The sequence below is a fragment of the Amblyraja radiata genome, chromosome 22 (assembly GCF_010909765.2).
Source record: "Amblyraja radiata isolate CabotCenter1 chromosome 22, sAmbRad1.1.pri, whole genome shotgun sequence".
In the NCBI taxonomy this organism is placed as follows: domain Eukaryota; kingdom Metazoa; phylum Chordata; class Chondrichthyes; order Rajiformes; family Rajidae; genus Amblyraja; species Amblyraja radiata.
In genome coordinates, this window is record NC_045977.1 from 37,222,050 (window position 1) to 37,247,234 (window position 25,185).

The 25,185-nt window shown below is 41.8% G+C and overlaps 1 protein-coding gene across 2 annotated transcripts in view; it reads right to left on the reverse strand.

The window, feature by feature from the left end:
* Positions 1–372: 372 nt before the first annotated feature.
* Positions 373–25,185, reverse strand: part of LOC116985943 — a 261,983-nt gene continuing 237,170 nt past the window's right edge. For both annotated transcript variants that reach the window (XM_033041073.1, XM_033041072.1), the window contains 19 exons: positions 24,717–24,838; positions 23,503–23,653; positions 21,707–21,919; positions 20,855–21,025; positions 16,658–16,798; positions 15,888–15,940; positions 14,155–14,272; positions 13,116–13,201; positions 11,727–11,853; positions 11,274–11,458; positions 10,109–10,199; positions 9,177–9,300; positions 7,691–7,872; positions 6,595–6,741; positions 5,628–5,761; positions 3,938–4,071; positions 1,951–2,045; positions 1,192–1,378; positions 373–1,084 (listed from right to left, as the gene is read on the reverse strand). In XM_033041073.1, the coding sequence (XP_032896964.1) occupies positions 978–1,084; positions 1,192–1,378; positions 1,951–2,045; positions 3,938–4,071; positions 5,628–5,761; positions 6,595–6,741; positions 7,691–7,872; positions 9,177–9,300; positions 10,109–10,199; positions 11,274–11,458; positions 11,727–11,853; positions 13,116–13,201; positions 14,155–14,272; positions 15,888–15,940; positions 16,658–16,798; positions 20,855–21,025; positions 21,707–21,919; positions 23,503–23,653; positions 24,717–24,838 (2,568 nt within the window). In that variant the 3' untranslated portion in view covers positions 373–977. The remainder of the gene's footprint in view (positions 1,085–1,191; positions 1,379–1,950; positions 2,046–3,937; positions 4,072–5,627; positions 5,762–6,594; positions 6,742–7,690; positions 7,873–9,176; positions 9,301–10,108; positions 10,200–11,273; positions 11,459–11,726; positions 11,854–13,115; positions 13,202–14,154; positions 14,273–15,887; positions 15,941–16,657; positions 16,799–20,854; positions 21,026–21,706; positions 21,920–23,502; positions 23,654–24,716; positions 24,839–25,185) is intronic.

Genomic DNA, 25,185 nt, shown 5'->3' on the forward strand with positions numbered 1-25,185 from the left:
ATTGTAGGGGGGAGAAGATGGTGTGGCCAGGGTGCGACTGGTCCTGGATTATGCTGCTGGCCTTACCGAGGCAGTGTGAGGTATAAATGGAGTCAATCGAAGGGGAGTTGGTTTGTGTGATAGTCTGGGATGCATCCACAATTTGCTGCAATTTTTTGGGGTCTTGGATGGAGCTGTTCCTAAACCAAGCTGTGATGCATCCAGATAAAATGCTTTCTATGGTGCATCTGTAGAAGTTGGTGATTGTTGTTGGGGACATGCCGAACATCCTAAGCCTTCTAAAGAAGTACACCAGTATCCAGACATGAGTAGTAAGTCAATAGATAACTGTAACTTAATGCCTATATTTTGAAGAAGACAGGACACAAGTTGTTATGTGGAATTCAAGTTTTATTTAATTTAAAAACATGCATTATCTCATTTTGGTGTAATAAATTACGAGTTGGTATTTAAAATATTGTCACATTTTCCATTCTGAGAAATTACACCCATCCTAGTTAAAGATAATTTGTTTACATATTCATTGAAAAATATATTTGTTTCAAGCTTAGCTTTCATGCCAAAATTTAAAGAACAAAAGTAAAAATTTAAACCCGAAAATAAAATTTGTCTCAGAACTGTGCATTATTTACACAATTATATTTTACGTATCATTTACACTTTTATATTTATTAGCTTACATTCTAAATCACTGAACTCTGATTAAAAAGATTCTTATTTTTCTTTGTTGATTTTAAATCAATGGACTTTGACATGATTCGGTTTGCCTGGCAATTTATCTCTCTTCAATAATCATGCCACAATCAATTCTAAAATGCAAAGCCAGGTTTATAATAGAAAGTATTTATCTTGTTGGTTGAACGTTGTATACAAGTAAATCTTACAGTAAATGCTAGCATTTGGCACATTTAAACTGTATTAACACCGGCTGATAATTCCTTAGTTTTACATTTGCAATATGGAGTACATCCAGGTTTCTATAACAACCATGTTTGCAATGCACTGATTATCACACTGAGAGAGAGTGTGTGAATTATACACATTAGGCAATTCTTGTTGATGGATGGTGATGCCGATTCTATCACTGGGAAAGGAAACAAAAAAGAGTATTTTTTTAATCCTTGAATTTACCGCAGATTTTATCATTTCTAATAATTATCAACATCTGTATTGGCAATGGACAGCACTCACCTGGAATGTTGATTACGCCACCAGGGACCGGGATTTTATTTCCTCCTGTCAGACCAATTCCCAGACTCGCCACTTCAACGTTTGTGTGTTTTGATATCCAGGTTTCAACCAACGTAGAATTTTCATAAGTTTTCATGGTTTCAAGATTAATTCCAAGCAGATCTTTCACATCTCCTGTACTAAGATCCTGGAATAAAAAGAATTGGGCATGACTGCCAGGAAACTGTCTCTTGCCTCTTCATACCCAAGAACATATTTCATCAGGACTTGGTTTAGTTTAGAGATACAGCCTGGAAACAGGCCCTTCGTTATACTACTTTCCCATCCACTCACTACACACTTGGGGGCGATTTACGGAAGCCAATTAACCTACAAAGCCACACAATTTTGGGATGTGAGAGGAAACTAGAGCGCCCGGAGGAAACACACAGGGAGAAGGTGCTAACTCCACAAAGACAGCACCTGAGGTTAGAATCACACCCAAGGTCAGGATTGAATCCGGGTCTCTGGCGGTGCGAGGTAGTGGCTCTACTAGCTGCAACACTGGTCTATCGAGACTTGAACTGGACACTATTCAGTGTGCAGGGGTCAGCAACATAACTGAATGTCACTGATTGTCATTCTACTCTAAAACCATATACAATTCTACAAGGTATTCATCAGTCAACATAAACGTTATGGAAAATATCACTCGGTATGAATCATGTTAGCACACAAACATTTTGAATGACGAAACAGAAATGTTTAATGCCTTCATACTTTAAATTCCTCGGGATTCAGTGCCAGGATTACAGATGGATCCATGCTGATGTTGCCCGATGCCAGAGACTGCAAATCACCTGTTGTTGCACCACCTGAAATAAAATAAAAAGAACATGCAATATAAAATAAACCGCTGTGTCTTTTACATCAGTAAAATACCAGGTCCTCAATAATTTAAATAATGTTTCCCTATTGGGCTGGAACATGGCCGGAGCCCAGCTGGTTCTTCATTCATTTCTCTGACTCTCCTGTATGTTATTGGAACTGGGCCACCTGTAACACACAACTAGACACTGGATAAATGTCACCAACACTGTCTCTGCAACATCATCCAAATCCACTGGAAGGATAAGTAAGTAAGAGTTTATTGCCCAAGTATTCACATACAAGGAATTTGCCTTGGTCCTCCGCCCACAAGTAACATGACATACAGTGACAGTTACGAATGACTCAGAAAACACTAAGCATTAATAATAATAAAACATTAATGATAAAACACCATTGATCAAGCATGTGAACCAACAAAATACCAGATCAAAGGGAGGCTACAGATTTTTGGCTGTTGAGTAGACTCGAGGATAAAAGCTGTTTTTATGTCTGGCTGTGGCAGCTTTGACAGTCCGGAGTCACCTTGCAGAGGGAAGTGATTCAAAGAGTTTGTGGCCAGGGTGAGAGGGGTCATAGATGATCTTGCCCGCTCGCTTCCTGACCCTTGCAGTGTACAGTTCATCAATGGAGGGAAGGTTGCAGCCAATAACCTTCTCTGCTGATCGGACGATTCGCTGCAGCCTCCAGGTGTCGTGCTTGGTGACTGAGCCAAACTAGACCATGATGGAGAAGGTGAGGACAGACTCTACGATGGCCGTGTAGAATTGGACCATCATTGCCTGTGGCAGATTGTGCTTCCTCAGCTGCCGTAGGAAGTACATCCTTTGTTGTGCCTTTTTGACTATGGAGTCGATGGTAGCCCCCCACTTAAGGTCCTTGGAGATGATGGTTCCCAAGAACTTAAAAGACTCCACATATGTGACTGCGGTGTTGTTGATGGTGAGTGGGGTGAGGGGAGGGGGAGCTCTCCTAAAGTCTACAATCAATTCCACTGTCTTAAGAGCATTGAGCTCTAGGTTGTTGCTACGGCACCAGGACGCCAGCTGTGACACTTCCTGTCTGTAGGCAGATTCCTCCCCATCCAGGATCAGTCCAATCAGGGTTGTGTCATCCGCAAACTTGAGAAGCTTGACAGAAGTGTCTGTGGAGGTGCAGTCGTTGGTGTAGCGAGAGTAGAGGAGAGCATCAACTTCAGAGTCTTCTCCCAAATCAACATCCCAAGCATTGAGGACTACCTACCCCATTTCATCTCCATTGGACTGACCATGTCGTTTGTATGCCTAATACCGGACACTCCATTCTGAGCCCATAACCCTTGACACCCTAACCATCGAGTAGGTGTACATAAGGTGTCAGGGGTTATGGTGAGAAGGCAGGAGAATGGGGTTGAGAGGGAAAGATAGATCAGTCATGATTGAATGGCAGAGTGGACTTCAGGAGCTGAATGGCCTAATTCTTCTCCTGTGACTTATGCATCTGTCGATCTCCCTCTTAAAAATACTCAATGATTTGGCCTCTACAGCCGTCTATGGCAGTGATATTTTCCAAACAAGAAATGGAAGTCTATCTAATTCAGCACTAATTCTAATTGCATATCTTTTAAATATGCTGATATCTTGTTATTTTGTTAATTCAATGGATCAGTGGTTCCTTTATTATCATGTGTACCAAGAGATGAGATTCTTTTTTTGCATTTGGATCAGTAAGATTATTACCATATATTAATTAGTACAATCTCCGGTTATGCTCATAATGCATTGAAACATATAAATATATTTTCCAATCTGTAGCCTGCGGATAATCGGTTTGTATAATACATTTTATAGAATTCAGAAGAAATGTTCTATTCTGATTTGCCAATCTCTGTTCCACTTACCAAGGTATGTTCTCATCTGGGTGTAGTAGATGGCTTGATCACTATTTTGTGTTTCGACTGCGGTCTTTGCTTTGTTGTAAATTAAGTTTATCTTCGATTGAGAGCACGAGGAAATATTCAATGGGTTTGCGTTACTGTAGGAAAATAATTGCAAGGTAGTGAGTTAGGAAATATCTAGGAAAAGACATGTTAGTGTTGAATCTATCAAAACATTATTCACTGTTGGATGCTGTATAGGAACAGTAATAATATTTCTCGGCGCACTTAACAAAACTGTGAAGAGGTGTGACATTTGGCAGCACTAGGATGGAGTCTGAGGTCAGAGGATACCTTAAGAATGAAACACATGCCGCAATAAATAATCTTGTAGAAAAGGTGCGGCACAGTGGCGCAGCAGTAGAGTTGTTGCCTTACGGCACCAGACACCCGGGTTCAATTTACAGATTGAGAGGTAACTAAATTCCAGAGTAGGAGTAGCCAATGGAAATGAGTGTTCCCACTATTTTATCAGTCAAATACTTGTAATATGCAAATCTGATGTACATGCGCTAGTTTCACTTCTGTCATTGGGAAAACCATGACCACTATGTGTAGGAAGGAACTGCAGATTCTGCAGATTCTGGTTTAAACTGAAGATAGACACAAAAAGCTGGAGTAACTCAGCGGGTCAGACAGCATCTCTGGAGAAACGGATAAGGTGACGTTTCGGGTCTGAAAAAGGGTGTCGTCCCGAAACATCACCTATTCTCTTTCTCCAGAGATGCTGCCTGTCCCGCTGAGTTACTCCAGCTTTTTGTGTCTAAACATAAACATTATAGCTTTTTCCCAATATCCATCACTCTTGAAGACTACATGACACTAACCTCAACCATGAACCTCTACACTGTCTTTGGTTGCACTAAAGACGTAAGGTATTTTTGACCTTGTACGGTGGTTATTCATTTATTGATTATTATATTGTCTATATGTATTGCATTTACAGGCCTGTTATGCTGCTGCAAATAAGAATTTCATTGTTATGTTGTCGGTGCATATGACAATTAAACACTCTTGACATGTGTAATTTGGACAATCGAACACAAAGTAATTCGAAGATAGACACAAAAAGCTGGAATAACTCAGCGGGTTAGGCAGCAGCAGTAAGTTACTTCTGCTTTGTGTGTCTATCTTTGGTTTAACCCAGCATCTGCAGCTTCTTTCTACACAGACATACTGTAGTTAGGTCAGCATCTCAGTAAATTTAGTTTAGTTTTTATTTAGTTTAGGGGTACAGCGTGGAACCGAGTCCGTGCCGACCAGTGATCCCTGCACACTAACACTATCTGACACACACTGGGGACAATTTACATTTATACCAAGCCAATCAATTGCCAATGACATTTATACCAAGTCAATGCCTACTATGTTCTGTTGTGCTGAAGCAAAGCAAGAATTTCATTGTCCTATCAGGGCCACATGAAAATAAACTCACTTGAACTTGAACTTGAATTAACGTACAAACCTATACGTATTTGGGGTGTGTGAGGAAACTGAAGAAACAGAGAAAACCCACCAAGTCATGGGGAAAACATACAACTCTGTAGCCAGCCCCCGTAGTTAGGATCGAATCCGGGTCTCTGGCACTGTCAGGCAGCAACTCTACCACCGTTGCTCCCCATTGATTTAATTGACTTTAAAGTAGGGCACTCACCTGATATTAGTAGGGCTGATTGTCTGGATCTTGCTCTCGTCAAGAAGACACAACACTCTACCACCTACAATGTTCAGCGTGGCTGTATCTATTACTCCAGATGCAGTTAAGTACCTTGAAAGAATGGCTTTGCTCTGATTGTTAAAAAGAACAAGTTGTTACGGAGAATATTTACAGCTCATCTTTAAATTCACATCAAAATAATGGCTAGATATCCCCGATATCAAATTTACATTTATTTTGTAGTTTTTTAAATTCAATTTTATTGAATTTAAATCTGCATGGGCCAATAAGTCAATTTTTGACAAGTTATTTCAGTGATATATTTGCAGATTTAAAATCCACTCGTATCTTCAATTGTGACTCAAAACACCATCCCCCAAATGTTTTAGAATGCCTTTGTTCATGTATAGCTCACCAGGAATGAGTGGGTTAGCATATGATGAGCATTTGACAGCACCGGACCTCTACTCTCTGGAGTTTAGAAGGTTGAGGGGGACCTCATTGGAATACAGAATAATGAAAGGCCTGGATAGAATGGATGTGGAAAGGGTGTTTCCACTAGTCGGAGAGTCTTGGATCAGACGCCATAGCCTCAGAATTAAAGGGCAAAGAAGGTGAGGAGGAACTTCTTTAGTCAGAGGGTAATTAATCCGTGGAATTCATTGCCACAGAAGGTTGTGGAGGCCAAGTAAGTGGATATTTTTAAGGCAGAGATAGACAAATTCTTGATTAGAACGGGTGTCAAGGGTTATGGGGAGAAGGCAAGAAAATGGGATTAGGAGGCAGGCAGGGATCAGCCATGATTGAATGGCGGAGTTGTCTCGATGGGCTGAATGGCCTAATTCTACCATTACTTGTGAATTTATTTCCATTTGAAAATCCTGGGCAGATTATGTGCGTTTCAAAGCAGGTTTTTATGAACAACATCAAATTGTCAATATATTTATTGCAAGGGTTAGCATACCACGCCATCATTCGGGCTGTTTGGCTGAGTTGCTGACAGGGTCTCCTGTTTGGTCACACTCCAAGTGTTAATGTCAGTAGAGTTGAATACTGAAGTAACGTATCCCAGTAATTGAATCTTGTCTTCTGGAATTCCGTTAGGGTAAATCTGCACATGAAAGAGAGAATTATTACATTTTGCTGTATCATTCTACATGCGTTGGGGAAAAGAAAATCACATTTTACAGCATTCCAGAGTCTTTGAATGTACTTGTGAATTAATAAAATTCAGTTTGTGTTATGCTAGTTAATATTGAAAAGCTAAGAAACAGGGTTTGTTTGTTATAATTTAGCGGTATGAACGTTGAATTCTCTAATTTTATTAATTGCACAAACACTGCCTGACCCGCTGAGTTACTCCAGCAATCTGTGACTTTTTATTTTTGTAAACCAGCAGCTGCAGAGTTCCTTGTTTCCACACCCCTATTACATTTCTTTGGTTGCTGTGTGAGTAGGTTATGTATTACTGACCAAATTGTTTGGCTAAAATTAACCAGCTTAATCATGTTATTGACGGTATTTCCCAAAGTAGCAGATGGTTGATAAGAAAATAATTATGGTGCATTGTTAAATAAGCACACATGAGGATATAACAAGATTCAGAGAGTAACTAAATTGTAATGGGAAGGAACTGATGCTGATTTATAATAAAGTTAGATACAAAGTGCGTGTGTAGCTCAGCAGGTGAGGCAGCATAGGTGACGTTTTGGATCGGGAACCTTTCCTCAGTCTGAAAGTAGTATTTTCTCTCTCCTCCTGTTTTTTCCTCCAGAATTGTTCTTGCCTCCAGTTCTTCCCCCTGCTCTCCTCCCTACTCAGTCTGAAGAAGGGCCTCGTTTTTCTCCAGAGATGCTGCCTGACCTGCTGAGTTACTCCAGCACTTTGCATCTATCTTCAGAGAGTAACTATGGTGTAAAGGTGAAGTGTATGATTGGCATGAAATCGTCTAGACATAATTCCTCCTTCAGTAGCAGGAAAACTGGATTCAGATTGTACATATACAGTGCATCTGATTTTTTTTAAATTTGCAAAGCTTATTTTAAACCCATGCATTTTACCTGATTCAATTTTTTCTGTAAAACTCTAAGTTGCACTTCATCGAATGCGTGTTTCCCCAGTTGAAACAGGTAATCCTTCAGAATAGTATTATTCAGACAATTCTCTAGTTCTGTAGCTCCGTATAGTGCAGGAAGCATTACGTCAAATGTCATTGATGCTGTGATTTCACCAATCGTACATCCTGCAAATACAATAATATGGATCATTCATTTTGAGGAGCACATTTCAATATTTCATTCTCTAGTTGCTCTTCCCCCTTCCCTCATCACCTCTGAAATCTTGTCTATGACACTTGCCTTCTGCTCTCTCGATCCCTAATCACTCAACCTCCCTCATGCCATCTGTGGACAGAGATAATTTCTATCCAGCTGTCATCAGGCAGCTGAATCATCCTTCCACAACCAGAGATCAGTCCTAAATTACTAACTATCTCATTGGTGACCCTCGGACTATCTTTGATCAGACATTACTGGCTTTACTTTGTACTAAACGTTATTCCTGTATCATGTATTCATACGCTGTAAGTGGCTCAATTGTAATCATGTATTGTCTTTCTGCCGACTGGTTAGCACGCAACAAAAAAATTTCACTGTACCTCGGTACACGCGACAATAAATTCAACTTAAATTTCTTTGAAACAATTCATTCTCTAAAAGTACAAACACTAAAAGGCAACAGTTTGGTGAAGGAAGTGACTGTGGATGCTGGTTTAAACCGAAGATAGAAACAAAAAGCTGGAGTAACTCAGCAGGTCAGACAGTTTCTCTGGAGAGAAGGAAAAGGAGAGGTTTTGGGTCGAGACCCTTCAAGGTATTCCACTACTCTTAACAAAACCCTCTTGAATCCTTCAGCGCATATCTTCAACTATCTTTTGAAAAATCTTCACACAAATCTTGATCCTTTCTATCCAGTGGCACAGCACCAGAGATCCGGATTCTATCCTGACTACGGGTGCTATCTGTATAGAGTTTGGTACATTCTCCCTGTGACATCATGGGTTTTCTCTGGGTGTTCTGGTTTCCTCCCACATTTCAAAGACATGCAGGTTTGTAGGCTAATTGGCTGTGACAAATAGAGCACTATTGAACTATCACTTATAAATTGTATTCTGTAAATAGTGTATGGGTGATTGCTGGCCGGCGCGGACATGGTGGGCTGAAGGGCCTGTTTCCACACTATACCTCTCAGCTAAGCTAAACCAGAACTCATTTGAACTCCTTCAGTCAAGTTTCATTTCTTGTCACCATAACTAAAATGACTCTAAAAGTTACTGTTGATGTCCCAACATAAACGCCACAAATATAACCTTTCCCTCCTTTTTCTGTCTTCTTGACCTGCCTGTTGTAGTTCGGCAACCTCCCATACAATTCAAGTCCAAGAATAAAAGTGAAAGGGATGCAACGAAGGCAAGTTTTACATGGAATGTTGCAAGGTTTTACAGGAATCCCTCCAACTAAAATTAGACTTGTAAAAAAAACTATGTACCAGTTGCAGCTCTTGATCTTCGAGATGATGAGAAGAACAGTCTTTGGAGCAAACCTCTTTGTCTATTAATTTTGAACATTGAACTTCTCCCCACGTATGGTCTCAGACCTTCTAAAATAACATTCTGCAAGCAGAAAAATATCAGTTATATATCATTACTTCAATCAGACAACAGTTTTTTAAAAAGAGCTATAAATGGAAGCTAGAAAAGCTAATAGTTTTCAGAACTGAAAGCATACTATAATCTCCTTTATTGTCATATGAATATAGAACATAGGGTGGGTGAACTACAGCCTTACAGTGCCAGAGACCCAGTTTGATCCTGACTACGTGTGCTGTCTGTATGGGGTTTGTACGCTCTCCCCGTGACCACGCGGGTTTCCTCCAACATCTTCGGTTTCCTCCAACACTTCAGGCGTACAGGTATGCAGGTTAACTGGCTTGGTATAAATGTAAAATTGTCCTTAGTGTGTGTAGGATAGTGTTAGTGAACGAGGTGTTCGCTGTTCTGTGCGGACTCGGCGGGCCTATTTCCGTGCTGTATTTCTAAACCAAACTGTACAGCCCAGGAACAGACCCTGCGGCCCACTGAGTCAAGTTGTTTCAGGACATATGACAATAAAACACTCTTGACTCTTGATACTGGATCTTCAGACTTTGATTACCCAGGTCTTTAGCTTTTACTTCAATATCTTTTATCCCATCCCTTAATTCCCAATTTCCAAATCCTTGCTTAAAAACAAAAAACTATATACCCGTTGCACTTACTGGTCTTATAGTTAAGGACAGACTTTGCAAATGTTATATCTTCGCCACTTGACAACTCAATTCATCGTAACATCAGATGCTAAACATTATTAGACAAGGACTTAGCACGCATTTGTCAAAATATTTCAATGCAGCTCAAATTCAAGGCTTAAAAAATGTTATACCCTGTTGACTTTACTCCATGTAGTTCCATTCACAGCAAACACAAGTGTTTCCAGGTTTTCGAGTGTGGATGTATTCCATGTGGAGGGGTCACTGGAGAGAAATCAAAAAAATATTTGTACAGTTATAATGCAGTATATAAACTACCATGCAAGCGTTTGTTTAAATACATTTAAAGCTGAACAGTATGAAATTTAGATGTATGTGTGTTGGAAGGAACTGCAGATGCTGGTTTAAACCGAAAATAGGTACAGGGGTGACTGGCAGCATCTCTGGAGAAAAGGATTTGGTGACGTTTCGGGTCGAGACCCTTCTTCAGACTGGGTGAGTTATTTTGGGCAGGGGATGGGGATGATAATGCAGGCCTCAGATTCTTTAGATTTGTTGGATACATTCCATTCACTGCACACACACTCCCCGACTTATGTAAACTCGAACTTACATCATCAATCCTGTCAGTTTGTGATTTCCACAACACTGTATGATTACAGATAGACACAAAACGCTGGAGTAACTCTTGAGGGAAGGAATGGGTGACGTTTCGGGTCGAGACCCTACGAAACAAGCTGGCAATGGTGGCGGTGCTTACCCAGAAGGTCTCGTGCCACAGAAAGTCCCCCAATGGCGAGACGGAACTCAAGTCGGCAATCCTTTCCCAAAAGGACACGCGCCAGAGAAAGTGTGCCGGTGCAGCCGGACAACCGAGACGGTTAATACTCTCAGCGATGGACACACACTGCTGGAGTAACTCAGCAGACCATGCAGCATCTCTGGAGAACATCGACAGGTGGCGCTTCTGGTTGAGAACCATCTTCAGACTTGGTGAGTTATTTTGGGGCAGGGGATGAAGATGGGAATGGGGATGCTGACGTGTAAAATCTGACTTGCTTAAGAGCTCACGGAAGGCAAGTTGGGGAGAGTCAAAACTTAAATTTCACTATATAGTCTGGTTCTTAAAAAATCCATAGCATTAACTTAGCCTTTTCAACCTCAATTCTCCAGAGTTACTTAAAACAAAGAATGATGTCCTATCAGGGAATTAGCATAAAAAAACCCGAAACATCGCTAGATTTGAATAGTACTGAAAACAAGAGACTGAAAGAGTACTAATTGACAGTCCCTAATAATAAAATTAGATGGGAAAAAGGTGGTGTTTTTAAAACTCACCCATATCGTGTAACACGATTAAGCTGGACATTAATTGCATATTTCTGAGTAGGTGTGTATTCGTTACAGTTTTTCAAAGCCTCCAGTATAGAAATATCTGCCTTTGTTATGTCTCCATCGTAGTCACAGACTAGATTATTTAGTATTAGCACCTGATCTCTTGACAGGCCTTGATTGGAAATATTCTGAAATAAAGAACAAGTATAAAAATGATAAGCAAGAAAGATGAATTCTGCCAGAGCCGGCAGATTCGTGCCCACAGCTGACTTCCGTGGCCGATCGGTCGGTCGAATATGCTCCCTGAGGCCGGGGATCAGGAACTCCGGCCTGGCCAGAGCCGGCAGATCCGTTCCCATAGCCGACTTCCGCGGTCAACTTTGCGGCCCGGTATCCCATCTACAGGCTTCCAGACCTGTATTCAGGAATCATTGTCAAATAGCAGTATGTACTCACCAAGCAGAGTTTAGCATTTTGCAACAGATCCTTTCTGACTTGAGATCCTTGTGATACAACGTTAATGTTGGAATGCCCAACAGCACGGAAGAAGCTTGTACAGTTTTCAGATGGGAATGCTTCAGGTCTAAAGTGTGAAAATATCGCAGAGTGAATCCCATTATTTGTGTTAAGAATTTTTTTTAAACTGCTTTAAGGCAAAAAATGCAGGGCAGGTTGAAGTGGAGACACAAGGAAATGCAGATGCTAGATTCTTGAGCAAAGCACAAAGTGCTGGAGGAACTCGGTATCGGCTAGCCATTCCTTCCACAGATGCTGCTTGACCCACTGAGTTCCTCCAGCACTTTGGCTGTAACAGTTTTAATCCGACAGTCATTCACTTGATTTAGTTTTCATTTTCTGGTTTGAAGCATGTTGTTTTCAATAGACCTGACAATATTTCCCCACTCCACTTTTAACAAGGATTATTGGATGATTGTAGGACTTGCAGAAGTTAAAGAAAGGCATTTACTTACACAGTAAATGGTAGGCCTCTGGGTAGTGTTGTAGAGGGGAGGGATCTAGGAGTACAGGTGCATGGTTCGAGTCACAGTTAGATAAGGTGGTCAAAAAGGCAGATGGCACATTGGCCTTCATCAGTCAGAGTATTGAGTATTGAATATTGTGTTCAGTTCTGGGCACTATGCTATAGGAAAGATATTGTCAAGCTTGATGGGGTTCGGAAAAGATTTACGAGGATGTTGCCAGGATTAGAGGGTGTGAGCTATAGGGATAGGTTGAGGATGAGGGGAGATCTTTTGGAGGTGTACAAAATGATGAGAGGAATAGATCGGGTAGATGCACAAAGTCTTTTGCCCAGAGTCGGTGAATTGAGGACCAGAGGACAAAGGTTCAAGTGAAGGGGAAAAGATTTAATAGGAATCTGACAGGTAACGTTTTCACACAAAGGGTGATGGGTGTATGGAACAAGCTGCCAGAGGAGGTAGTTGAGGCTGGCTCTATCCCATCGTTTAAGAAACAGTTAGACAGGTACATGGATAGGACAGGTTTGGAGGGATATGGACCAAGCGCAGGCAAGTGGGACTAGTATAGCTGGACATTGTTGGCCGGTGTGGGCGAGTTGGGCCGAAGGGCCTGTTTCCACACTATATCACTCTATGGAGATCAAGTCAATGGATATTTTTAAGGCCGATTTAGATAGATTCGTGATTAGTACAGTTGTCAGGGGTTATGGGAAGAAGGCAGGAGAATGAAGTTAGGTGGGAGAGATAGATCAGCCATGATTGAATGGCGGAGTAGACTTGATGGACCGAATGGCCTAATTCTGCTCCTATCACTTATCACCTTATGATCTACAAAAAACGGGAATAAAAGTACTGGAAATCTTACGTGTAGAATATCAAGAGATCTGTAGGTAGGTCAGAAATGTTTGATGGGGTTCCACTGGCATTCAGTCTTCTAGACATGCAAATCAGCTGAGGAAACAAGTTTTCATTTGTTAAATAAAATTCTTAAATCGCAAAACAAGGCTCATTTATTTTCTAGCCATTTAATTATTTTTACAGGTTACACTTCATCGGATGTTATCTTTAAAATCTTATTTTCTTTACAGTGAAAAAAATTAAAAGGGATGCAGGAAGACTTTGTGGAGGGATATAGAAAGATTAATTGAAGGGCACATGAAATGTCATCGGGAACAAAAGTGAATTCATCCATTTTAGTAGAAAATGTAGACCTGGATAAAGTTGGATGTGGAGAGGACGTATCCACAAGTGGGAGAGTCTAGGACGGGAGGTCATAGCCTCAGAATTAAAGGACATTCCTTCAGGAAGATAAAGAGGAATTTCTTTAGTCAGAGGGTGGTGAATCTGTGGAATTCATTGCCACAGAAGGCAATGGAGGCCACGTCAATGGATATTTTTAAGGCAGAGATAGATTCTTGATTAGTGCGTGTGTCAGGGGTTATGGGGAGAAGACAGGAGAATGGGGTTAGGAGGGAGAGATAGATCAGCCTTGTTTGAATGGCAAGGGTCCTAGACACTCCCTCTAGTGAAAACATCCTCTCCACATCCCCTCTATCTAAGCCTCTATCTAGTTTCACTAGTTACCTTTCACATATGGATGCAGGTTTTGTCTAATAACTGAAGGAAGCATTCACTTGTGATGGAGGAAATTCAATGGAGGTTTCCAAATTGATCCCTCCAATTAAGAGGATGAAATGTATTTATAAATTTAGTTGGGAAAATATTTTCATATGGGTGCACAGCTATTGTAGACGAGCACTTTTTAAATTAAGGGTGCAGTTTGATGCTGTGCTCTTAAAAATCTCAAACCTAAATCAGTCAGAAACCAGCACTCGTATCACAATAAATCATATCCTCCCATGTAATACGGGCGAACAAAGAGTTTAACTTGTAGGTGAGTTTACCTGATCACTGTTCAGTGAAGCTTTACCCCTTGTGGCTTTAACAAACTTTCTTAATTGTTTAATGTTCAAATTGTGTCCTGCTGCACAACTAAATCCTTGCAGAACAGAGGGAGATGCACTGTAACAAAGATTGAAATGGTTAATCTTTTGCGTCAAATTTTTCAAAGGTTCAGCATTTAGAAATCAGCATGGATTACAATATTATCTTTGAGTAGATTCTGCACGTGGGAGCCGGAGGATGCAGCGTTGGGAACAAAGGATAGCTCCTGGGGGAAGCGCTGTGAGGGGGGAACAAAGGAGGACTTTGTAACTTTGTCGGCGCCCTTTATGTGGCGACTCTTTTCATACCTTGGGATTTCACTGTGACAATAGAGTATTCATTCATTTGCTATACATTTAATGGCAGAGACATAGAGCTGTAGAGTCGCAGAGATGCTAAGTGCAGATACAGGCCCTTTGTGTCAACTCAACCGTGCTGAGTAAGTTGCCTAACCAAGCTGGTCCATTTGCCTGTGCCTGGCCAAAGACCCTCCAAACCTTTCCTATGTGTCCAAATGTTTAGTTTTAGTTTAGAGATGCAACATGGAAAAAGACCATTCGGCCCATCGAGTCCGCGCAGCGATCCCCGCACATTAACACTATACACCCAGACTATTAACAAGTTACGATTAAGCCAATTAACCTACAAACCTGTACGTCTTTCGAGTATGTGTGGAAACCGGAACCCCCGGGGAAAACTCGCACAGGTCACGGGGAGAACGTACAAACTCTGTACAGACAGCACCCGTAGTCAGGATCGACCCCGTCTCTTGGGCGCTGTAAGTCAGAAACTCTGCAGCTGTGCCATCGTGCTGCCCAAATGACTTTTAAATGTTGTCATTATACCTGCTTAAATTATCTGCTCTGGCAGCTCATTCCATACACGCACCACCCTCTGTGTATAGGAAAAAAGTTGTCCCTCAAGTCCTTTTTATACCTTTCCCCTCTCACAAACCTATGCCCTCCAGTTTAAGACTCCTCGATTCTGAGGAAAATAATGTACCTAGCCACCTTATATATTCCCCATTTAATTTTATAAACCTCTAAAGTCTCCCCTCAGCCTCCTATGCTCCAGGGAGAAACAAAAAGTCTGAGCCTATCTAACCTCTCCTTGTAACTCAAACACTCCATACCTGGTAAGCTTCTTGTAAATCTTTTTTGCACCCTTTCCACATGAATGCCTGCCTTCATATAGTAGGGTGACCAGTACTTTACTCAGTATTCCAAATATTCCTTATTGTATCTTTTGCAGCTGAAACATGATGTCTCAACTCCTATACTCAATACCCTGGCCGATAAGGCAAACATGTCAAATACCTTTTGTACAATCCTGTTGTCAAGGGACTAAGTTCACAAGTTATAGGAGTAGAATTAGGCCATTCGGCCCATCTAGTCCACTCCGCCATTCTATCATGGATGATCCCTGCCTCCTAATCCCATTTACCTGTCTTCTCCCCATAACCCTTGACACCCGTTCTTATCAAGGTTTGTCTGGTTTACCTGGTTTGTCTTACCAAAATGCAACACCTCACATTTATCGGAATTAAACTCCGTCTGCCATTCCTCAGCCCGTTGCGTCAGTTGATCAATATACAGTTGCAATGTTGCCGAACCTTCTTCACTGTGCCAAATTTCTCTGGCCATTTACGTTGAGGGAATAATTACTTCAATGCAAAGGTAAACATGATACTTACTCATCAAAATTTAAGGTAGAATTTCGTATCAAAGTCCTAAAAAACACCGCAGCCTAAAAATAAACATAAATACAATGTTGACTGCACACCAGTTTCAGGAATATTAACTCAACAGTAATTGCTCAACGGGTTTCATTTTTTTTTGTAAATATGAATGGCCAGTTATGGTTTTATTAATAGTTTAAGTGGGAAACCCTGTTGGCTTCCAAATTAAACCAAGTAGCAGTAGTTAAGTTCTGCTTTCTTTCTCCTATTATGAAAAGATGTTAATGTATCACACCATTTTGCCTTCTGCCCTCAAGCCAATTTCTTATCCACGTTGCCACTGCCCTTTGTTTTCATCCAAACTCTTCAATTTTGCTCACCAGCCTTATTTGTCACTTTGTCAAACATTTGAACATCAGTAGAAGAAGAAACTGCAGTTGCTGGTTTACTGAAAAAAAGACACAAAGCACTGGAGTAACTCGGGGAGGGGTGTCAGGCAGAATTGATGGAGAACATGGATAGCAACATTTCGGGTCAGAATCCTTTTTGGACTTGCAGGTCTGAAGGGTTCTGACCGAAAACATCGCTTATTCAGGGATGCTGCCTCATCTGCTGAGTTTCTCCAGCACTTTGTGTCTTATCTGAAAATTGGGTAAGGAATGAGATGGACAAATCACCTTTATCAACCTTGATAACTTAACAAAATAAGGTAATCAAGCACAGTTTACTATTAGCAATTTCATTCCCTCTACTAATTGATGTTGTCAAACAATTCACCAACTTACTTGGAAGTGGTTCCATTGCTTTCCGTTCACCAGATTAAGAGTGATATCTCGAGAACTCAGTCGAGGCAAAGCGATTTCAGTAGCAAGCTTGGCTGGAACCCTTTGTAAAAGTATACTGGGGTCACTCGAAGTCTGAGCAATCTACAGAAGAGTCAAACAGATGGAAATGTTCAGTGAGTAGGAAACAAAGCATGATATTTTAAATGCAATAAACACTGCAGGTGATGGAAATCTGAAAAAATAAATAAATGCAGGGGATATTTAGCAGGTCAGGAAGCATCTGTGGAGACACAGGAGTAGAGTTGGAGGTTCATGTCAATGACCTTCCATCCGAATGATGAGGCTCTGATGAACCCTCATTGATCTCAAACATGAATTCTCTATTTCTCTCCTATGAGTGCTGCATGATCTGCTAAATGACCTCAGCATTTTTTTATTTCACTATTTTCAAACTGGGACATTGAGATCATTCTAAAGCCATAGATTTTTTTTAATTTGAAACCCAAATGGGTGACCAAATTTAAAAACTAAAACCTTTCCAAGCATTTCCTCTTGCCCCCCCCCCCCCCCCTCCAAATGAACAGAAGGATTAATCATGCCTAACTTCTGAAATTGTAAGGCACCGTACCATAATTGAACATAGTGCTCCCAAGTTTGGTCAAATTTAATATGTAGGAAGGAACTGCGGATGCTAGGTTACACCGAAGATAGACACAAAATGCTGGAGTAACTCAGCAGGACAGGCAGCATCTCTGGGGAGAAGAAATGGGTGATGTTTGGGGCTGAAGAAAGGTCTCAACACGAAACGGCACCCATTCCTTCTATCCAGAGATGTTGCCTGCCCTGCGGAGTTACTCCAGAATTTTGTTTATCATCTGTGGTCAAATCTAAGTTTGACACAAGGTTAACAATAACTTGTCAACTTTTATATGAAAAGGTGGAGACAGTAAGATTGAGGGAGAGCTGGGAAGGGAAGGGGAAGGAGGGAGAAAGCAAGGAGGAGTCAATGTTCATACCGCTGGGGTGTAAACTACCCAAGCGAAATATGAGGTACTGTTCCTCCAATTTGCACTGGGCCTCACTCTGGCAATGGAGGAGGCCCAGGACAGAAAGGTCGGATTCGGAATGGGAGGGTGAGTTGAAGTGTTGAGCCACTGGGAGATCAGTTTGGTTATTGCGAACTTAGCGGAGGTGTTGGGCAAAGGATCGCCAAGCCTGCGCTTGGTCTCACCGATGCAGAGATGTTGGCATCTGGAACAGTGGATGAAGTAGATGAGGTTGTAGGAGGTGCAGGTGAACCTCTGCCGCACCTGGAAATGCTGCATGGGTCCTTGGATGGACTCGTGGGGGGAGGTAAAGCAACATGTAACAGTTCCTGCAGTTGCAAGGGAAAGTACCCAGGAAGGGAAGGGACAAATTGACCAGCGAGTTATGGAAGGAACGGTCTCTGCGGAAAGCAGAAAGGGGAGGAGATGGGAAGATGTGGCCAGTGGTGGGATCCCGTTGGAGGTGGCAAAAATGTCATTGGATTATATGTTGTGTGCGACGGCTGATAGGGTGAAAGGTGAAGACAAGGGGGACTCTGTCCTTCTCACGAGTAGGGGGATGGGAAGTGGGAGCCGGAGCTGTGGGATATAGAGGAGACCCTGGTGAGAGCCTTATCTATAATAGAAGAGGGGAACATCCCGTTCCCTAAAGAATGGGGACATCTTCGATGCCCTTGTCTGGAACACCTCATCCTGGGTGAAGATGCGGCATAGACGGAGGAATTGGGAGTAGGGGATAAAGTCCTTACAGGAAGCAGGGTGGAAAGAAGTGTAGTCCAGATAGTCATGGGAATCAGTGGGTTTGTAGTAGATGTCAGTCAGTAGTCTGTTAGCTTCGATGGAGATGGTGAGGTCTAGAATGTAGGGAGATGTCGGAAATGGTCCAGGTGAATTTGAGTGCCGGATGGAAGTTAGTGGTGAAATGGATGAAGTCAGTGCGTTCTGCATGGGTGCAGGAGGTAGCACCAATGCAGTCGTCAATGTAGTGGAGGTAGAGTTCGGGGATAGGGCAACAGTATGCCTTGAACAAGGATTCTTTCGACGTACCCTACAAAGAGGCAGGCATAGCTGGGGCCTCTGCGCGTGCCCGTAGCTATGCCTTGGATTTGGAGGAAATGGGAGGAGTCAAAGGAAAAGTTGTTGAGGGTAAGGACCATCTCCACTAGGGGGAGGAGAGTATTAGTAGACGGGGATTGGTTGGTTCTGCGGTCGAGGAAGAAACAGAGGACTTTAAGACCCTCCTGGTGAGGGATGGAGGTGTAGGGTGATTGGATATCCATGGTGAGGATGAGGGAGTGGGGGCCTGGAAAATGGAAGTCCTGGAGTAGACGAAGAGTGTGTGAGATGTCTTGGACATACGTAGGGAGGGATTTAACCAGGGTGGATAGGATGGAGTCGAGGTATGTGGAAATAACTTCAGTGGGACATGAACAAGCAGAAACAATGGGTCTGTCAGGACAGCCAGGTTTGTGGATTTTGGGGAGAAGATAAAATCAGGCTGTGTGGGGCTGGGGAACGATGAGGTTGAGGCTTGGGAGGGCAGGAAGCGATGAAGCCAGTGACGGTGCATTGTATTTATAAAATTTGTAGTAACCATCTTCGTCCATTAATATGATGCAATGATTAGTTTTTAACTATGTCCAAATTATTAATTTAAATTGTAACAGTGAATGGTAGTCAAAGCAGAAATTCCTGGATTGACTGCCCCTGACAGGTAATACCCCTCCACGGGTCATTTATTTTAATTATTCACAGGACATAGACAACACTAGCAAAACCATGGCCATCCTCTTTCTTTTCAAAGCATTGAAATGAACTTCATTTGTAATTATAAAAGATTTCAGAATGGTTTGCTTTCTTCATCGGTCAAGGCATTGAGTCAGGAAGTCATGTTGCAGTTTTATCAGACTTTAGTTCAGCCACATTTGGAGTATCGTGTGCAGTTCTGGACGCCCCATTATAGGAAGTATGAGGAGGCTTTGGAGAGGGTGCAGATGTTTATACTTTCTTGGAACGCAAAGCAATTCAGCACAAGAACAGGCCCTTTGGCTGCACCAAACATAATAGTTGTATCAAAATGCTGCCTGGATTAGAGTGTATTAACTCGAAGGAGAGGTTGGACAAACTTGGATTATTTTCTCTGGAGCATCAGAGGCTGAAGCTGATAAATATGTATACATTTATGGAGGTACACACAAGGCAGTCAGTCAGAACCTTTTTCCCCAGTGTGGAAATGTCATGGACTATAAAATATAGGTTTGAGATAAGGAGGGCAAAGTTTTTTAAAATTTTTACACAGAGGGTGATGTATACTTAAAAGCCTGCTGGGGATGGTGGTGGTGACAGATATTATAGTGGTATTTAAGAGGCTTTTGGAGAGGCACATGAATATGCAGAGAATGGTGGGACATGGATTGCGTGCAAGCAGAGCAGATTAGTTTAACATACTATTATGTTTGGTGCAGCCAAAGGGCCTGTTCTTGTGCTGAATTGCTTTGCGTTCCAAGAAAGTATAAACATCAGTACCCACTAGCCCACGTTCAAAAGACATATGATACCATCCGATGTAAAATGGCCATTTTTAATGGCCATCGTCCACAAGTTTATCAATGACTATTATAAATTTCCATAGATGCAGCATTGAAAGCATACTGTCATGTTGCATCACAGCTTGATTTTGGAACAGCTCTGGCCAAGACCGCAAGAATTTGCATAGAGTTACGGATGTAGCCTAGTCTATCACAAAGATCAAACTCCCCACCTTTGACTCCATCTATACTTCACACTGCCTCAGAAAAGCAGTCACATATTTAAAGACTTGTCCAAACATTCATTCTTCCTGCTCCCTTCGGGCAGAAGACACAGAAGCATGAAAGCGCACACCACTAGACTCTGGAACAGTTTCTTCCCCTCTGTTACAGCATAAGGCTCAATGCATAATTCCCCTATACTCCAATGCGGACTTTGGACATTTTCTATGGAACGGGTACTCCACAATGCTGAAATCTGTATTCTGCACTCTTTGTCCTTTGCTCCACTTTTTGTACTTGTATTTGACTTGACTGTATTTATGCATAGTCTTATCTGATCAAAGTAAAGCTTTTTACTTTACCTCGGTACTCATGACAATAATAAACTTAAACGCACTTACCTTTTGGACAACGATTTGTTGTGAAGGTGCAAAAGCAAGCAATATGTTGTCAACAAATGTGCTGTCATTAACAGCATCGACGATCACACTATTATTGATATTCTTCAACATGCCACTTGAAAGACCAGATACCAAGGATCCCATTGACAATAGGTTGGTGGCATTGTTAAACTAGTAACAAAAATAAATTAAAACATAGTTAGATGCCAGATTTAGAAATGCTATTATTTTGGCTATTGGCCCGATAACATGTAGCTCCACTTATTGGCAATATTAGGTACCAGAGATTATAGTAACATTAGGCCGTATACTAGTAATCTTAGGCCACATTAGGCACCAGTAGTTCGAGTAATAGGGCTACTTTGCAGCTAATTTGATCTCAAATAATAAATGATAGCAATAGGTATCACTGGTACTCTACAGCCAATTACACATCGATCCAGCAAATGTGGGCATCTAGAGTGGATTTTTTTGTGAAGGGCCCATCCTCTCCTTCTGGAAATAAGTAATGGCTTACATGTGGAACAACATCAGGGCAGTGTTTGACTCCCTGTTAAGTAAGAATAATTACAATTTGCAGCAGATCAAGAGTTAAAGCCTTGCATGTCAGTTGGCATTACTTCTGCGTGTAAAATGGCCTCCATGCTCCCTGCACAATCTACACGGTGAACCACAGTACAATTTCCTGAATACTAATTATATTTTATGTGTTTTTTTAGATTGAATAAGCGATATAGGGCATTAAAAAGTTATATTTCTCTACAGAATCACATGCCCAGTATTATTAAATGGACATGTGGAATTAGTTGTATTAATTGTATCAAGCACTCTCTTGATACAATTAAATCTTACCTGGAAGTTTGCACTAATTAACTTTGCGACCAATGCATTGGCTGCTCCAGGAGTCCACCCTTGCACCTTGCCCAAGGTTCCCAGGGATTTCAGTACATCAGTATCATTGATGGTACCGATCTGTGTTATTGAGAGTCCAACAGCCGACTGGCCCAGTGTAACAAGATTATCCGATGATAAGACATCAATTTTACTTGCAAGGGCATTTGCAAGCTGTTTTAAAAAAAACACACACACACAAAATTAGATGAGATTTGCTAAATAAATTTAACAAAATAAATTTAAATTTAGAGGAACTTAAAACTATGGTTCAGAAGATGATTTGGTAAAGTTTTAAAAGCAAGGAGTGAGATGTAAAGATGAAGATGTTCAGGTAAAGGATTCCAAACAATGACTAAGCTGCTGGAGATACATGGGGACAGAAAAACTGTAAGGGAAATCGAGCATCCCATATCGATCTCATGTTGCGAAGCAAATCTCCGAGTGAAATAAGGCAAGACATTTCAATATGGGCTTGCTGTACTGTATATGACGGTGTGTTGATCCTGTACTGCCTATAGAACTTATGCTTAGATGACTCCAACACAGATGCAACCTATGTAGGGAGGAACTGCCGATGTAGATTTCAACTGAAGACAGACACAAAAAGCTGGAGTGACTCAGCGGGCCAGGCAGCATCTTTAGAGAGAAGGAATAAGTGACATTTCAGATTGAGTCCCTTCTTCAGACTGAGAGTCAAGGGAAAGAGGAACGAGAGATATAGACGGTGCTTAGAACAAATGAAATTAATAAAACCTATTAGTATGCAGGAGAAATATGTTACTGAGTTACTCCATCTTTTTGTGTCTAATAGTTGTACTGTATAACATAGAAACATAGAAAATAGGTGCAGGAGTAGGCCATTCGGCCCTTCGAGCTTGCACCGCCATTCGATATTGCTGATCATCCAACTCAGTATCCCATCCCTGCCACATCTAACTCCCTCTTAATATAGCCAATGAACTGGCCTCAACTACCTTCTGTGGCAGAGAATTCCACAGATTCACCAGTTGGTGAGACTGCATTTAGAGTATTGTGTTCAGTTCCGGGCAGCATGTAATAGGAAAGATGTTGTCAAGCTGCAAAGGGTATAGAGAAGATTTACGAGGATGTTGCCATGACTAGAAGGTCTGAGCTATAGGGAGAGGTTGATAGCCTGGGACTAGAGCACATCTTAAAGAGGTATATAAAATCATGAGAAGAATAGATCGGGTGGATGCCCAGAATAGTTGACTCGAGGACCAGAGGACATGGGTTTAAGGTGAAGGGGAAAAGATTTAATAGGAATCTGAGGGGTAACTTTTTCACACAAATGGTGGTGGGTGTATGGAAAAAGCTGCCAGAGGAGGTGGTTGAGGCTGGGACTATCCCAAAGTTCAAGAAACAGTTAGACAGGTACATGGATAGGACAGGTTTGGAGGGATACGGACCAAATGCAGGCAGGTGGAACTAGTGTAGCAGAGACATGTTGGCCGGTGTGGGCAAGTTGGGCCGAAGGGCCTGTTTCCCCCCTGTATCACACTATGACTATGACTTAACCTCCTGTTGTAATGAATTGGCCAGTCAGGAACAGAACTACAAGATGCACTGCAGTCAATCTTTCCCCAGTGGCACACTGCACCATCGTTATGGAAATGACACAGAGGTGAGGGATCAAAGGATATCGTGATGAATTGTGGAAGGTCTATTACAACGGAGGCATACGAATATCTTACGAAAATGTATTAAACACCCCGTTCCATCTTGCAAATTCCTACCTGTATCTGAATGTCAGTGGGTGCAGTTCCATTTGCACTGGGATTCAGGCAGGCACGGTTTGCCTTTTCGAGCAAAACTAAAGCCTGCTGAGCGTTTAAAGATTCAAATGATGGGGTGCCAACAATAAAACAGACCAAGCTGTCAGGAATGCTGTTGAAAGACCAAAAGAGCAAACAATTCAGCAATCAATGTTTCAATATCGGTGAGATGTAAAGCATAGATCATGGAATAGTTCAGCATAGAAACGGGCCCTTCGCCCCACGGTGACTGCGTCAAACATGATGCAATTAATCTCATCTATCTGGACATGGTCCTTGTCTCTCTATCCCTTACATTTCCATGTGGCTATCCAAAAGCCTCTCAAACGCCACTATTGTATCTACCTCCACCACCACCCGTCAATGCATTCCAGGCCTCCACCACGCTCTGTGTGAAAAGCATGCGGACCCACGCGGTCACAGGGTGAACATGCAAACTCCACACAGACAGCAACCAAGGTCAGGATCAAACCTGGCTCTCTGTGTGAGGCAGCAACTACCAGCAGGGCCACAGCAATGCCATTTTCTGTTTGAAATTCTCATTTAATCGAACTAGTTAAAACCAGTATATCTGTAAGTTTGGTTAACTTTTGTTACTTGTTCAGAAACGTTTTTCTCACTTGGAGAAGGTTGACCCATTCCAATATTTAGATTATTTTTACTCACGCTCAAAGCCAAAAGCAAATTGGAGGAACAGCACCTCATATTTTGCTTGGGCAACTTACACCCCAGCGGTATGAATATTGATTTATCTAACTTCAAGTAACCCTTGCATCCCCTCACTCTCCATCCCTCCCCACGCTAGCCATTGTACTAATTTCACTGTGGTCCTGCTGAGTTTCATTGTCTGTAAAACTCATCTAGCCCACTGCAAACAATAGCCCATTTCCTTGATCATTGTCACTTTTTTGCATATCTTTCGTTCATTTGTTCTATCTCTCTCTACATCGCCGTTTATATCTCTCATTTCCCTTTCCCCTGACTCTCAGTCTGAAGAGGGTCTCGACACAAAACATCACCCATTCCTTCTCCCCAGAGATGCTGCCTGACCCTGCTGAGTTACTCCAGCATTTTGTATAGACCTTCGGTTTAAACTACAGCATCTGCCATTCCTTCCTACACTTATAGAAAATATTCCCTTGCTTATGAATTTGCAAGTTGCAGGTAATACATACCCTGTGACATTAATGGCTCCATTTGTGAACAGTGCACTGGCATAAAACCTTTGGATATCTTTTGGAAGATTAAGATTCATCAGAAGATTCAGATTGCTCTGGTCGGCTGTAAATAGCTTCAACTGTGGAAAAGAGATAGTAAGAGTATTAGCATTTTGGCAACAAAGGAATTTGTTTTGCAGCGGTAGAGTTGTTGCCTTACAGACCCGGGTTCGATTCTGACTACGGGTGATGTCCGTACGAAGTTTGTATGTTCTCCCCGGGATCTGCGTACGTTTTTTCCTGTGCCCCGGTTTCCTCCCACACTCCAAAGAAGTTCAGGTTGGTAGGCTAATTGACTTCTGTAAATTGTAAATTGTCCCTAATGTGTGTAGGATAGTGTGGGACTCGGTGGGCCGAAGGGCCTGTTTTAGGTCTGTGTCTCTAAACCAAACTAAAACTAAAGCCACTATTGTATCTGACCACCAAC